The sequence below is a fragment of the Glandiceps talaboti genome, chromosome 15 (genome assembly GCF_964340395.1).
Source record: "Glandiceps talaboti chromosome 15, keGlaTala1.1, whole genome shotgun sequence".
NCBI classification, from domain to species: Eukaryota; Metazoa; Hemichordata; class Enteropneusta; family Spengelidae; genus Glandiceps; species Glandiceps talaboti.
Window position 1 is genome coordinate 5,846,184 of NC_135563.1, and position 17,321 is coordinate 5,863,504.

The 17,321-nt window shown below is 35.5% G+C and overlaps 2 protein-coding genes and 1 long non-coding RNA gene across 3 annotated transcripts; 1 reads left to right on the forward strand and 2 right to left on the reverse strand.

Annotated features, from left to right (window-relative positions):
* Positions 1-1,233: 1,233 nt before the first annotated feature.
* On the reverse strand, positions 1,234-4,431 carry LOC144446595 (small ribosomal subunit protein mS26-like). The gene is made up of 4 exons (XM_078136397.1): positions 4,127-4,431; positions 3,006-3,140; positions 2,274-2,397; positions 1,234-1,595 (listed from the first exon to the last, which is right to left on the reverse strand). Exons 1-4 carry the CDS (start codon positions 4,360-4,362, stop codon positions 1,431-1,433), a joined length of 660 nt encoding a protein of 219 aa, XP_077992523.1. The 5' UTR covers positions 4,363-4,431; the 3' UTR covers positions 1,234-1,430.
* Positions 4,432-4,675: 244 nt separating this feature from the next.
* LOC144446970 (T-complex protein 1 subunit eta-like) lies at positions 4,676-14,269 on the forward strand. The gene is made up of 10 exons (XM_078136836.1): positions 4,676-4,699; positions 5,530-5,683; positions 6,130-6,236; positions 6,938-7,116; positions 8,094-8,265; positions 8,930-9,094; positions 9,891-10,024; positions 10,550-10,854; positions 11,724-11,912; positions 12,723-14,269. The coding sequence occupies exons 1-10, from the start codon at positions 4,697-4,699 to the stop codon at positions 12,932-12,934; spliced, it is 1,620 nt and encodes a 539-aa protein (XP_077992962.1). The 5' UTR covers positions 4,676-4,696; the 3' UTR covers positions 12,935-14,269.
* A 598-nt stretch (positions 14,270-14,867) lies between these two features.
* Positions 14,868-16,030, reverse strand: LOC144446117 (uncharacterized). Its single transcript, XR_013481957.1, has 2 exons — positions 15,927-16,030; positions 14,868-15,506 (listed from the first exon to the last, which is right to left on the reverse strand). It is a non-coding gene; the product is annotated as an uncharacterized LOC144446117 (long non-coding RNA).
* Between the last annotated feature and the right edge of the window lie 1,291 nt (positions 16,031-17,321).

Here is a 17,321-nt window from a genome sequence, read left to right on the forward strand (position 1 = left end):
CATGTTCATTCAAATTTGCATCTATTTACATGAACAAGTTCAAATGCAAAATAAATGTGCAAGGATCTCTGAAATGCAACCTTGTTACATGCAAGTAAAAACAGAGAACTTTACATTCATTCAGGAAAATACATACAAGTCACATGGCTTCTCACGTTCCCACTGAGATAAATCATACCATTCACAAACCAGAGCTATTATTTCTTCCAAGATACCGTGAAATAACATCTTGGATGGTGCCATAAAAGAGGCTGTGGTCACGAAAACGAATCATACACATAAATGATTTCTACGTTTCCTGTATACTTCAGCAAGTGAAGAAACTTGACTACAGACATGGACAACAACACGAATAGATCTATCAACATTTATATATACATACACTTTTGTTCCAAAGTTATTTTGAAACCATATTAATTGTATTTTTAAAATGGGGAACTAGTCATATTTTATAATGAAGTAATTAAAAAATAAAATTTTCTATGAGTTTCATAAAATGCATAAATTTCTTTCACTCAAATTTTTAGTAGGGTGGTGTCTTTAGAATACATTTGAATACCACATTTTCTGTTTGTGGGTCTTGGCAACTTTTCAGAGGAGATTTGGGTATATTGTTTTATGTTATCTTAAAAGCAAAATGTATATGTTTGATACAGTGTGTTTTTTGAATAAATTATTGAGTAAACATGACTTGTTTCTTTGTTCTTTAATACACTTTGCCTTGAACAATCCACAAACATATACACCTAGTTGCACTCTACATACATACTACAAACAAGAATCTGCTTACAACAACAAATTACAAAGATATCACACTATGGAAGTCACACATTTTTGCATATTGCTCCAAAACTTTGGAGCTCACTCCCACATGACATTATCAGGCATACCCATGGCATGGCATGGCATACATATGGTGTGATCAAACTGTTCAGCACCACTTAACAGTACAGGGCTCTGGATTATGGTGATTTGGAAATTTGATTGATTGACTGATTGATTGATTGACTGACTGACTGACTGACTGACTGAATGAATGAATGAATAGATGAATGAAAGGATAGATTGATGATTGATTGGAAGTAACCCACCACCAAATTACAAACACAAACACACAGACAGACAGACCGATACATCACCATGTCTACAACACTACCGCACACAAAGTTCATTTGTGCTAAAAAATAAAAACAATTTAGTCTCATGACTGCAGAAAATCATTAATTTTTTTTATTTTAAAGTAAAGATTTGCCATAATCATCTGACAAAAAGAAAAGTGATTAAATAACCTGAAATGCTATACTGTTTGTCAAAACCTGATGTAGTTTATGATAAATGTGTTTCTAACTAATGAACACATATCTGCATTGACACCACACTGTAGTTCTACTTTTAAACGCATCTGTAGTTATGGTTACATGTACTTCCTTCTATTGTGATCCTTCCATATCAAGTGCAAACCTTTCAATATTTTCATTTTTGTACATTTTTTGTCCATCTTTGTTAATAGCAAAGTTAAAGTCCACCGGATCTGCTAGAGCTCTCTCTATCGCTTCATCTAGTGTTTCTAGTGTAATAAATGTTTTACTGACATCCTGAAAGACAAAAATACACAGATTACAACCAACATCAGCTACCTCATTGACTAGAGTGTACTTTACAGTGTTATACACCTTAGGTTGTCCCTATTCATTTCAATATTCCTCATGACCCAACCAACACAGTAATTTGTGGTATATGCATTAAAAAACATTCCCTATCAAAACCAAACTAAGTTTCTACAACTACAAATTTCATGTAAACAATGACAATGTTTGAAACATTAAAGGGGAAAGCCACACCAGGAAATAAATGCATTTTCATAAACTATGGGTTCTGGAGTCATTTCATGATTTTACATCATCTCTCATGAATATTCATTACTCATGTTTATTTCCTTCAGTGTAAAACATATCTCATTAATATTCATTGTTCAGCCATGAATAATCATTTTCTGTTGACTCCCATGAGACAATGTGGTCCACAGAAAAGATGCCCTAGATGCACAAGGTCAAATTGATGATTCTCTTGAAAATGCAAGAAATTGTAGGTGATGTAAAATCATGAAATGACTCCAGAACCCATAGTTTATATTATAAATCTGTCTCTATTTCCTGGAGTAGTGCTCCCTTTAACACTTTGGCCTAACTAAAGTTTGATCTATATTAACGCCCGTAATATTTCTTAAACACTACAGATATGTATGAATTTGCATAAGATGGCAAACAACCAACCTTTTCTTTGCGTACTATTTCTTCTCGTTCTGCCATCAATTGAAGTCTATTCTCTTCCTTAGTTAGTCGCATTGTCGTTCTCTTAACCAGATCCTCTGCAGCTTCCATGGCCTGTCTGGCCTCTCTGTAGGAAAACACAGAAACATAACTTATTACTTTATATTCTAATGAAGAATACTTAACAGATATTCTGATCCTTCTATATTTCCTTTGTTTCAGCTGTGGAAAATATGAGTGACATAAGGAGCCTTGTCAAGACAAGTTAAAGACGAGTAGTGACATAACCCTTGTCATGTTTCTGTCAATGGTGTTGTCATGACAAATTATGACTGGGGTATAAATACTGTATTTTCTGTTCAAATGCATACAACATGGCTTCAAGTTCAAGTGGAATAATTGTATCAAAGACTTTGGATATAATCATTTTTGTTCTCAAATGGTTTTCATAAGACAAACTCATTAATGTCAAAACATGAAAGTGACCATGTCTATGAGCCGATAAATGCTCTGTGAGCAGGTGAAACCTATAGTAAAGAAATTGTTGGAAGTTGTTGACATTATGAAACCAGCAGCATGTTACACTAATGCAAAGAGTCTTGCTCTTTGATGACAATGTATGAGATAGTGTCTAGTAACCTACAGAGCTGACTTTTGTATCCAGTTTTCTTGTTTGTCAAATATGTCTGTAAAATAATCAAATTCAACACATCGGCCAAGGTTTCAAAAACAAACCTTATAAGTCGGACTCTTTCGTTTTCCTGTTTATTCCATTCCATGGCTATCCGGTGCTCTTCCTGGGCTTGTTTCTCAGCATCTTCAAGATTTATTCCTCCCGTCTTCCCCTCCAATTCCTCTTTAAACATGGCACTATATGTACAGAATAATGGTAAGAAACAAAGACTTCAGACACATTGTATGCCTCCATAATGATATCATACTGAAAATAAATACTTACTATGGAAATTACAATTGCATTCAGTTTCAATGATCAAACATGTTTAACAAAAGGCACAGTCAACAAGTAATATGAACAAAACCTTAGATAAGTAACATATCTGCCCAGATACTGAGTTAGCATTGTATTAAACCACAATATGGGATGGGGGGGCAAACAAAGCCCATACTACATGCTTAAGCTGGGTATTTTAATTTCATGTTCACTGTGTATAGTATAGGTCTGGTTGCAACTATCCATCATGCATCATAGCCATTCTACTACTAAGAGAGAGTTGGCTTATCTCAGTTTATTGGTAGTACATGCATGTTACTCTTATCAAACATTTTTGATGATTGAAACTGAACACAATTTCAATAATAATATAATATGGTATAATATACCCAGGACTGTGGATACTGAGTTTTTGTAGAGTTATGTTACTTATTTAGAATGTCCTCTTTCCTGATACATCATATCAATAATTCAAACATTGTTCATTGCATTAACTGTGAGTCCCACATAGAGGTGTATAAATTGACGTTTTGTTTGTTTTCCAGAGTATGCATCAAATTCTGTATGAATGATTCTTATTTGTCACAAGAGGGTACACTGTGTGTGTGTGTGTGTGTGTGTGTGTGCGTGTGTATGTGCGCGCGCGCACACGCGCATTTGTAAGTATCCTAGGCCTAAATCTGGAACCAAGATTTTTCTATTTTACTTTTTTCTTGCATCTTTGCACAATTAATGCTATGGTAATAAGAGTTGCTATCCAATTAAACATGTCCAAAAATGCCCCTCGAACTTGTAGTCTCTATTTACTCGTGTTACAGGTAGGACAATTTGAATTGATTTTAAAATAATTACAACAACAACTACAATAAATGTGAAAAACTACAATATGTATGATTCTACTTACCTTAAAGATTTCATCATGGTACGGTAGTGTTTATATTTTTCTCGAAGGAATTCTGTCTCCCAAGGATCACGCGGAGTTGGTTTTCGAACATAGTTTAGTTTTGATTTTGAAGGTGGTCTTATATTCTTATGAGAACGATAAAGCCGATTTGGGATTATTGTTGATTCTGTCCATGATTTTGATGCAGCTTTCACACACCATTCTCTAGCAAGAACATGACAAACGCGCGTAAACATTTCTACAACGCACAGAAACTTCGAGAGCCGTCAGCTAGCACACGTTGTTCATATGTGACACCGGAAGGGAATCCCTAGTTGTTTGTTTGGAAAACCTCCAATAAGGGATTCCCCTAAGTTGCCGAACTACTAGCCTGGAGATGACTGTGTTGTTCTAACCCGTATATGGCATTTTTTCTGTATTTAAAAGAGTCGACTTATACAATTTGTTCGATTTTAGCTAGTAAGAAGTACCACATTAGCGTTTTATAAATTGGCTTTCCGCTCTGTAGGCAAAGGGAAGTACCACGCATTGGATTGTGGGTAAGAGATTCCGCCATTGCAGAATAGAAAGATGGTAAGTAATTCTATGCTACACACTTTAATCCAACATCATCACATCAAGTAATATATTAATTTGTCAGATACCCACGTGAAAATGTCTGAAATTGTTTCATGAATTACTTGCATAGTCAATTTAGGCAATTCATTTTCTAATCTTCACGCAAATTTGATATCTTGTGTGACTTGCCTCCATGAGATGGCATGATCATGTTGGGGATCGTGTACGTACCTGTCTGCAGTGTAAAATAGAAAACTCGTGGAGACATAATTAATTTTGTGTTGCTGATGCCTACTTTTGGTGCTATGTAGTAAGCACTACGCGTTTTAAATATTGCTTTGATGAAATTCATCTCCGGGTGTTGGGTTTGTCGCTGGGATTTAATTGACAGATTTGAAAGAGTCCATCATTACATTAGCGAAGAACTGAAAATGTACTGACTCATGGTGCCATTAGATAGATATGTCTGGTCGTGTCTTACTATGATATTTCAGCAAATCATGTGCTTTAAGAATACTGCAGAATCGCTGCTGTATAAATTCAAACCTGTAGAAATGCAAATTAAATTGCAACTACATAATTTCATGTCATCTTCTGGCATATAATCACCGTTAACATGTGGGTTCCCTTTTCAACAGACACAATTTTATGGATATCTCTTCAAGAAACAGAAGTAGACATTAATTTTGAATAACAAAACTTCGCAACACAGCTAATGCAAACTACATCAAATGACAACATTTAGTCTTAGATACATGTTTTCACTATACAAGTTACAAATGCATGTGTTAGATTTTTCATGTCATATTTGTATCATTGACTTTTCTTTCTCTTTGTATCCATAGCAACCAGCAATCATCCTCCTCAAGGAGGGCACTGAGGCCTCCCAGGGCAAGTCTCAAATCGTCAGCAACATTACAGCATGTCAGGTGATAGCAGATGCAGTGAGGACAACCCTTGGTCCTCGTGGTATGGACAAACTAATTGTTGATGGTGGAGGTAAGTTGTTTTCAATTTATAATTTTACTTGCATTTTGCAATCATTCATTCATTACTGCATTTTTCAAAGTATATTATTGATGTTGAAATGTTTTGCTTAAGTTGGCGTAACCAGCAAACAGGAGAGATATGAGATGGGGGGGGGGGGGGGGGGTGTAAACATAGCTTTTCTACAGTACCATAATTTATGTTGGGAACCCCAGTACAGTACCCTGGGAACTTTTACCCACCTGTTGCCATTAACTAAAAATGAACACAGATAGAACACCAGGTGGCCAGTGTACAGGATACAGGATACCTTCCATGCAGACAATGTAGACAACAATATGACTCAAGGTGTACAGTTGAAAAGTGTGGTACTGTGATGATCACATTCTACCTGAATAATTTTTTTGCAGGCCAATGACCATTGCTTACGTCCTACATACATTTCTTTCAATTTACAGGCAGAGTGACAATATCAAATGATGGTGCCACCATATTGAAACTGCTTGATGTAGTACATCCAGCCGCTAAAACATTGGTAGAAATCGCAAAGTCCCAAGATGCTGAGGTAAATTGTTTAGTTTAACAGAGTAGAGAGTTTTGAACATATTTCATTTTTGAGCATTTTGGAATCACTACAACAAACGGGAGCACCTCCTGACTTGTGCTTTGTCAATCACATTTCTCAAGAATATTGTAGAGCATGTAGAATGGCGGCTACTTCACAATTACTACAGTTACTGCAACAATTTGCACATAAGCAGTAGTGACTCTGAAGTTGAGTACTAAGCTACAGTTTGGCAATTAGACAACAAAAGTACCGTACACATATGCTAGGATATCAATCTTATTGTAGCCACAATGGCACCACTACTTATAACCATCAACAGTCAAGACCCACATCCACAAGTAAGTCAACCCAGAGGTATGTTTCCCATGACTTTTCTGAGTGTTACACTTGTGGTAAAATAAGGATACTAATGCGATTTAGGACATTGCGACACCGTTCTGGTTTAGCCCGTCCTGAAAGCGGCAGTATTTGTTTTCCTTGAGAGTAGGTACTAGTACATTGTTACTTTTACCATAGTGAGAAAACATACATGTTTTATTTAGGACTGTACTTGACTGTTCAAGACATTCCATTTTCTCTCACCTTAGAAAGATTTAAAGCAAATGGAAGAACTATCTTGTATCATGTACCTGATAAATTTTGCACGATGAACAGAATTTAGCTTGAAATACTGAAGTGATTGGTTTACATCCACACAGGTTGGCGATGGTACTACATCAGTAACACTGATTGCTGCAGAGTTTCTGAAGCAAGTCAAGTCATTCATTGAAGAAAATGTACACCCTCAAGTTATTATTAGAGCTTACAGGAAAGCCACTCAACTAGTCTTGAACAAAATTCAAGAAATCTCCATCAAGATAGAAAAGAAAGACGAGCAGTAAGATATAGGAATAATAGTTCTTCTAGTGTAATTAGATGTTATGCCCCCAGTATTTTTCTTCATTCAGCCAAGGAAATACAAGTGACCTAAGGGGCCCTTGTCACTGCAACTTACTAGACGAGCAGTGACAACCCTTAGGACAGAAGTATTTTCCGGTTGAATGAAGAAATATATTGGAGAATAATATAATTATAATTATATCATTGGCAGTAATATCAAAGAAAAATCGGGGAAAGTAATGGCAATTTGAGCGTTTAAGCTTATATTTCGAACACAACAGAACCAAAGATGTAGACATGCATTGTCATGATGCAGAACAACCAGAGTATATATGCCATATTTTCTGTTACACCTGGCTTGTGCATTTTATAATACTTATTGTACTTATTAAAAGGATTGGAGTAAAACTATCATTTGATGATTTCTCACAAATCAGTACCAAATATACGTGTTCTAACAGAAAATACAGAATTTATACTCTGGTTATTCTTGATGTGCATTTGCGTCATTGGTTTTGTGGTGGGTTGAAAGAGAGCTCATTGTTGTATCTACTGTATAAACTACAGGACCTTCCAATGGTTGAGTTCTAGCTATGTTGCACACTGAGCAGTGACTTGAAATTATAATAATCAGTTTATTTACTCCAAATAAATATAACAGTGGGCAAATAGGGAGTCAGGAAATAGCTTACAGCTAGTCTGGGCCTGTCATATACAGAAATTCACAGCAGGGTACTCAATATGACTCAAAATATATAACATTTATGTACACACATAAATGTCTTATGTATGAAGAAATTCAAAGTTACTGATCACACAACATAGAACAATATGACTCAGATAAAGTTGGCTGAGTACAGAAACAGACCTTTATGATATGAAAATTGAAAATATGCAGTTTTCACTTACAATATTAATTGCCAGTCTTCTGCCCAAACTAATTGTTACTCTTTTTTCATGTTTTTTTTTCTGCAGACAGTTGCGTGAATTGTTAGAAAAGTGTGCTTCTACCACCCTTAGTTCTAAGTTAGTAGCTTCTGAGAAAGACTTTTTCTCCAAGATGGTTGTAGATGCTGTTATGTCACTAGATGAATTGCTACCATTGGATATGATTGGTATCAAGAAAGTAACTGGTGGTGCCTTAGAGGTGAGTGCAAATGACCACCATCTTCTGTTACACTACAACTATCGTCACCCTCTCTTCTGGCCCAGTAGCTGCTTCCATTCCAAACAGCACCCCTTGTGGCCAAAGTATACAATCTTTTGTTTTTCGTTATCGGAATTTTGACATAACGAGTCACCTTCTGTTAAGTTAAGATTACAAAAATATATCTGGTATGAAAACCATTTTGTTAGCCTTCCTAGCAAATATGTTAGTTAATTTGGTTTGGATAACAGGAGTAACAATATTAATCAAACCTGCCTTGTATTCAACCGTTGCTGGTCCATGTCATGATTTGGTTTATTTCGCTGGGTTTCCACTCAGGAGTGAAGGAGTTCGTGTCTAAAGATACGTGTAGATGGGCATGTAGAGACACAACTTTCATTTCCTACAGCAGTGATCAAAACTGGCCATTAATGACCATTATGTGTAACACTATACTCAATTTGTAGACACGTTAACTGTTTCAGCTACAATTTTGTGTTGATTGTCACTAAGACCTTTTAAACTCGGTAGGCTAGATACAATGTTTAGCAGTTTACTGGTAATGTTAAGCCATGCTAATGATATGATGCAAGAATTTCTTGGCTAAGAGGATAATTTTGTGATTTGTGTTGAATCTGATTTGTGTTTTAATTTGTCTCGACAGGATTCCAGACTTATAGCTGGTGTGGCTTTCAAGAAGACTTTCTCCTATGCAGGATTTGAAATGCAACCCAAGAAATATGTCAACCCTAAAATAGCATTACTCAATGTAGAATTAGAATTGAAATCTGAGAAGGAAAATGCTGAGATTAGGCTTGATAATGTCCAGGTAAGTGACATTCCATCATAGTTACTTGCATGTTTGAAGAGGCACAAGCGGAGTTAAAATACATATTTAGGTGTAGTTTTTGTTGCATATTTAGAAGGTACTTGCAGTAGTGTACTTACTGAAGCACAATTAACCTTCACTTACAATTGACAGAACTCAAACCTGGTATTAAGAGATTACTTATAAACACTCCGATGACGTAATTTATGATACGTATCATAAAATGTTCAGGAAATACTTACTATGCAGTCAGCTGTTCTAACAATGCCAGAAGACAATTGTATGTCGTGGAAGTCATGCATCGATAGTGACATTATTCTGGAATGTGGTTTTATTTAAAGATTTTCACTTGAGTAAAAAGCTTATAAACTCAGTTTGTGCCACTTTGAGTTCGAATATATTTCTGTAAGTTTGATATCTTTTGACTTCCGTACACAAGTCTGAAATTAAATTTTTAAAATAGCAAGTGCATCTTTTTGAGGAATTTTATGGTTAAGTGTTTTAAATTATTAGGATATTGAAGGAATCAGAAATGAAATTTTGCCAACAAGAAATAAAACAACAAAACTAAAGTAGTCTAAAAATGGACAAAGGTATACATTGAACTTAGTTACAGAGGGTATGGAAAAGCCCAATGGTGATACTAATTCATCGTATAATTAGATTAATTTGTAGAGATGATAGTGTTTCTCGTTCTTGGGTTGTAAATGTAACTAGAATTGAATAAACCATTTTTGTGCTCGTTAACTGCTGAAATGTTACAATAATGACATTGTTGTACAATTTTTTTTCTCAGGAGTACCAGGCAATTGTTGATGCAGAGTGGTCTATTCTGTATAACAAGTTACAGAAGATCCACGACAGTGGAGCTAAAGTCGTGTTATCTAAACTCCCTATTGGTGATGTAGCTACACAGTGGTTTGCTGATAGGTAACGACCCTTTCGTAGTATTGACCACTTTGCTGATTCCAATGAACAGTTTGATATTGTTCACCAGTATTTGACTTTGTGCAGCCATGAAAAATGAGTGAACTAAGGGGCCTTGTTACTATGGGTAGTGACAAAACCCTTAGGATCACAAGTATTTTCTGGCTGAATGAAGAGAAATATGGGGGATGATATAATTATATGTACACGAGCATAATTTATGAAAAAGTGGTGGGGGGGGGGGGGATAATGTGGTTGTGAAAGTTTGACTCCTATTTTGAGCACTGCATGACCAATGAAGTAGATGTGCGTTGGGATGGTGAACGATCTGGGTACAAATTCCATATTTTTTGTTCAAACACATTCAACGTGGCTTGCCATAGTATAATGCTATGATCTGAAGGAGATCATGACACGTTGATATCTCCAACACTGAGATAAACTTTAAACTTATTCTACTTTAGGAATATTACTTTTCAAGGTCTGACATGACATTGATGTTGACTGTCACTTGATTTTTTTTCACAGAGATATGTTCTGTGCAGGCCGTGTTGTGGATGAAGATCTCAAACGTACCTTGAAGGCATGTGGTGGCGCTATTCAGACATCTGTCGAAAGTATGACGGAAGACGTCCTGGGAACATGTGAATCCTTCCAGGAAGAACAAGTTGGTGGAGAGAGGTACAATCTATTTACCGGATGCGCACATGCAAAGACATGTACACTTATTTTGAGAGGGGGAGCAGAGCAGTTTATTGATGAAACTGAGAGATCATTACATGATGCTATCATGATAGTCAGAAGAGCTATCAAGAATGATGCTGTTGTGGCAGGTATGTTGTAGAATTTACTCAGTTTCGAAATGCTTTGTACTTTTTAACACTATTTGTGTAAAACACGTTAAATACATTCCAGAATAGTGTACGTGTCAATTCACCATTTCAAAAAAATGCATTGCATGAGTGAACATGACTGCTACAATTGAGTATCGACTAATTTGTGTCTTTTCTACATTTACAAATGTACTTATAATATGTTCATCGTTATGTGACAAGTATTAAAATCAGAAAAATGAACCTCATCAATGAAATAATACAACCAAGGTCAAAATTGTGTGGAAAGTACAGTCTATGCAACATCATTATAATTGAATCAACCGTCTATTTCTTTCCATTTGAAAACACTGCTGCAGTCAGTGGGAGTCTGTGTGCCTGTTCATAAGTCTGTAGTATTAGCACGAGTGTAACTTACTATAACAGTGTTTCACAAAAGTGATTATCTATCGAGAGTTCTAGACACAACATCTTCAACCCCAAAACAGTTGGTGTTATCCCAAACAACAAACATACTACATCTAAGACATTCAGAACAATGTATCCACCAAGTAAATCATGTGTGCAAGTGTTACAATGTACTTATAATAAATACAACTATCATTGGTACATGCTACACATATTTTCAATTAAACTTCCCCTAAGCAGCAGAGTCAAAAGTGACAAATTCAGTTCTAATGACTGTACTTTCCACACAACTTTGATCTTGGTTGTAAGTTTTGACACACAAAGCAAGATAACACTCAGTCACAAGTGAAATCATAAATTCAACATGTCTTGTCATCATGAGTGGTGTACTATATATTTGATGTCTTGCTATCAAAGATACACAAATTTATACTTACTATACATTGTAATTTTGTTTACAGGTGGTGGTGCCATTGAAATGGAACTGAGCAGATATCTCCGAGATTATTCCCGCACAATAGCCGGCAAAGAACAAATACTTATAGGGGCCATGGCAAAGGCATTTGAATGTATACCTAGACAACTATGTGATAATGCTGGTTTTGATGCTACTAATGTACTTAACAAGCTAAGACAGAAACACTCACAGGGTAAGTCAACTTGACATATTTTGAAATATTTTGATGCACTGCAGAAATGGAGTAGTTCTTTGGAACAACCATCACAAGACTGACAGCTTTGTCATTGTTTACACTCCTTGGGTCATTGTGTACATAGGAGCACCAACATCGACAATTTTTTTTTTTTTTTTTTTTTTTGCACTAATCCAAGAAACCAACCATTTCCCATTTAATTTGAATATTATGAATCATGTAATTGGAGTGTCTCAATCTGGTTGACCATGTCTTGAGTCAACAAAATGTTACAAATAATACCTTGTTGTGATCCTGTGAGGGAAGTACTCCATGTAAGAGGGGCTACTTCTGAGGCATTAATGCTGTGACCTAAAGGGTCGGCGTGCAAACTTTTCAACCCATTGAACTCATGAGAATGGGCTAAATGGAACTAGTATATTATTGTGACTAATCCTGCCTCATTTGCAGTCGTTTAGGTGGGAACAAAATCTGTGTTGAATGGTCACATCGGGATACTGTTATAGGCATTTTTTTATACCTGAATTCTTCCATATATGTTTTGCTAACGGACTGCTTACATTTGGAATCACCAGTATTTGTAGAGTATAACTCTTTCAAAATCTGCAGTTTCTTACTTGCAGTTTATGAGAGTGGGGTAACCTGAATATGCCGTATTCTGGTATTTCCACTTTTGTCAATCCGAATAGCACTCCAAGTGGCCAAACTATACAATCTTTTGTTTTTTCTGATAACGAGAATGTGTAGCGTATTTTATTCCTCACCTTAATGTCAACTGACAAAGAGTTTCCTTTGTTGCTTTTGTAGGTGGTATGTGGTATGGTGTAGATATCAATTCAGAAGACATTGCTGACAATTTAGAAGCCTGTGTCTGGGAACCAGCCATAGTGAAAATAAATGCTATCACAGCAGCATCAGAAGCTGCTTGTCTTATATTGTCCGTAGACGAAACTGTTAAAAATCCACAGTCAGGGGGTCAACAACCAGGAATGGGAAGGGGCAGAGGTAGACCTCGTTAAGAGTTTTTAGTGATGCACACATTGAGCATAGTCCGAGGTTAAGTGAATATCTTTCTATCTATCTCTATAGACTTGACATGTCTTTGTACTGAAACACCCAGGATTTTGTTCAAAAGAATGTGATTCAAAAATTCTCCTAGAATTTTACCAAGAAAATAGTTCTTAAATTAATCAATCGCGAATACAGAAGGAAAGTGGTGAAGACCTTAAAGTGATGTTTTGTCAGAAAGGCAATCTTTTTTCTGACCTTCAGTAAAAATTATTCCTTGATAGGAGACTCAGATTTGATGAGAATTACCAGATAATATCTAAATCAACTAAATGTACAAGTTGATGCAAATTTATCAAAAGTAAATAGGAGAATGTCTTTTTCAACAGTTCATGGATTCACCCAGATATTTATAGCATCCTCCATGGTACACTGAAAGACTTGTGATTGTGAGCACTCCCCAGTAACCATGAGGTAAACAATCTGTTTGTAACAAGTGATTCAAGAAGTGCATACATACAAACAAAGACCCTTTCAGTGTAGAGCCATGGGATACTATGTCACATTCACAAACTAACCATTCCAGACTATTTGAACTTTTGCATGAATGTGACTTTAAGAAAGAAATTCCAATATTCATGCCTGACATTGTTAACATATTTCATGGCTATGTGTAAAACTATCCACACTTTTTTTGATTGTTAAATGTGTGATGTGTATTTGAGGGTCAAATTCAACTTCATATCGGCTTACAGTGCCAGAACTGTATATTGTGGCTTTGTGGCTGAAAGCAGTTGACCTTTGACTTTCAAAGGTAAATGAGATATTGAGAAAAATGTAATATTATGCACAGTGGAGGGAATACTTGTCTGGTAAGGTATACCATAGACTGATAGATTTTTCACTGTGCACTCTGCAATCAATAGTTTAGCTTATGGTTACCAGCCCACAACGATGGTGAATCTTTCAGTTTATATGTATACCTGGCCTTAAAATTTAATGAAACATGTCAACATTGCGAGACCAGTAGAAATGTTTTGCACAAATACATGTTAACTGTGAAAATATAGACTTAGCATTTACTTTAACACTACCACTGTGTTCACTTTGTAGTATTTATTGTGTCAATTTGCTGTGAGGATGAATCATTCTCTACCTCACCAACCCCAAGACAAGCATTGTTGTACCAAATTCACTCTGCCACGCTATGTACCATTATGAGGTCTTCCATGTAGTTTTTGTGTTGAGAATGTCAGTTGTAGTATTTTTTTCTGTGTTTTGTATAAATATCTGTCCTGTATTTTGCTTTTTTTATTTTCAATAAAAACAAAGGCAGTGAAATGTACACTAAATTGTGTCAGTATTTGATGTGTGGAAGAGTTCGGGAAAATCTTGATGTAACTTATAGAATAACAGAACATTATCATTGTTGCATAGTTCTCGTTGAAGAACTCATATTGCGCAAATGTTGTTTGATGAGCATATCAAACATAATTCATATGGGGGGGGGGGGGGGGTGGAAAGTTTGTGTGGACCTCTTTTGCAGTCATTTTCCAGAAATATTTTGTCTGAATGAGTTTGCTTTTTTGTAGAAATCCTAGTGGATACTTTTGAATATTATTTGAATGTAGGACTGCCAGGAATGATTAAAAACTTTATCCAGCTTGGAGAATTGATTTCTGAATTATGACGTGTATCCAAGCATGATGTAGGAAAGTTCCAGACCCTGACGTCTGAAATTTTATTTTTAATATCACAAAACCTTTAATCCAATTTTCAGGGAACAAAAAGTTAAAACTTAAACCCTACACTTACATATATACACTTAAATATAGACAAGCTGGGGAGCTTTAGCTTGGCTTTCTTGCAATGATATTTATTTGGTACCTTATCTACTAGTACTTTTTTATGGCAGATATTACCCAACATGCCTCATGTTTTGCCATGATAACTGAGGTGAATTCCACAGGTACAGGAAATGTCATCTTGGTGGCACACGTCATGTTATGTCCACATAAATGTATTTTGACTGAAAGATGAACCCTGTCTATTTGTTTCACATTGCATAGTTAAAACATGACATTCCTGATGTAAATGAATACAGTTCATACATTTCTTACTTATTTTAAGCTTGAACTTCACCATCTTCAACAATACAATGTCAACTGAAGTTCAAATTACAAAATACACTCTTGAAAACGTCTTGGGAGGTATCAAATGACTTACTGAATGGAAGGTCAAACTATACATTTTAAATATAACATTCATGTTAAGTCCATTGCCGTAAAATCGCAACCATCAAGTTGTTGTGTTTACACCGCAGGTCTCAGGCATACATACAACACGCTTGCAGGAGTTATTTTCCAGTGTGAGAATGTTCAACTCCAACTATGATGAAATCGGCTTACAGTATAATTAATCACATCCCTATAGAAGCGGTACCGTTGTACTCTCCATGTATGGATCAAGGTGGTCCATTTCAAACATGTTCTCGTGCTGAGAATCAGATATAACATGAACATCAGAGTTATTCTGCTTTAATGCCGAGTCTTCAGCCGCCGTCTTGGCAAAGTTAACAAAGACCTGTAAAACACAAGGTAGTATTAATAAAAAAGACAAAATTTTGCTGTTACTTCGTTCACGAAAACTCAACGTCCATCCTTAGTCAAAATTATGAAAAAAATCTTGGGCCAAAATCCAACGTACACATTTTTTAAATTAAAAAAGTTCAAAAGATCAATATTATATCAAAATTGGCATTTTAGAATCCAATGTGACTGCATCGTCGCAAACCACGGCCTGTTTTACGGCAACGTTCTTTTCGAAATGTAGTGTGGTAGAAATAACAACTCTGTCTTGCGAGAGTGTGTGACTGCCGAATACTATGTTATTAGCCGTGGTTGTCAAATTGTAAAATTGACTACGTGCATTGCGTTTATAATTGAGAGTTGTTTTTGTTATAATTGGCTGTGATGACACTAAAGAAATGGCGCATATACTTACGTCATCCAATGCTGTTTGCCTTACAAAGTAATCTTCAATACTCAAAGTCTCTTTCATTGCTTCTAACGTTGAAAACACCTCACTTAATGATATTGATTTCACTTCAAATTCCACCATGTAACGATGACTATCCTACGATATAAAAAAACAACAACAAAATGATACACTAGTTCACCCTCTTCTGCTTCATCAGCACAGTGCACTATTAAAAGAAATTACTAGTATAGTACGCTTAAAGTATATATATATATATATATATATATATATATATATATATATATATATATATATATATTACATGTATTACCTTTATCATACTTTCAGGAAATGCTTGCTTGAAGTATGTTGCAACATGATCTTGTTCTGGTTTGTGTTTGTCAAGTATAACTGTGATTGTGTACCCATCGCCAAATTTAGACTTGAGATGTTGTATACTACCAATACATTTAAACTGTCCATTTACCATTATGGCAAGACGACTGCAGAGATTCTCACATTCTTCCATACTGAAAGGGGTGAAACATGAACTTGTAAGGTTAATGATACAAACTCAAGAAAGTGAAAAGAATCTTCGCAAGATTGGCCAAGTTTAGTCTTCTTTATTTGTTAGGAATGATAACTGTTATTTAAACTGTATTTGATTGATTCTAAGACACATAAGCTTATAAGTTCATTCGTTAAAATGTTACTGTAACAATGCTTCCATAGAGAGTTACAGAATGGAAAACATATGTTTTTGGCATCTTAATATTTAGACTTGGGGACAAATCTTAGAAAAGGCAGAGCGATATCATCAAGCTTTTATTTCCAATATTCCACTGGTATGACGTCATTTGTACCGCAGTACTTTGCTTTCTATCGTATGGAAAAAAAATTCTCCAGGTGAGAACAAGTTAGGATCTAAATTCAAAAACCGTGGGAATGACGTCATACCAGTGGAAATGGAAAGTGTAGATTTATGATAATACATTAATTGAGAATCGACAAATAGCAGTGGATATTAATGATGTCAAATAATCATAAATTGTATTTTATAACTATAAATACTGTTTACCTGTGAGATGTAAAAATAACTGATGTACCACTTTTGACGACATCGTGGATAACATTCCACAAGAACCGCTTAGATTGTGGATCCATGCCACTTGTTGGTTCATCCTACAAAATACATCGATGAGTCGAAAAGAAAATATCATTGCTTACCATATGTTCTAACAATTATTAAGTGAATATTTATACCACATCTATTTATTCTATGTTATTCAGTCCAGACATCACTCAAGCACATTTTTTTAGATACGGAAAATATCAACAAATTCATCCTTATCGGGGTTCGTTTGAACTACGGCTGATTAAGTACATCTAATATGAGGACAAGTCATCGACCATTATACT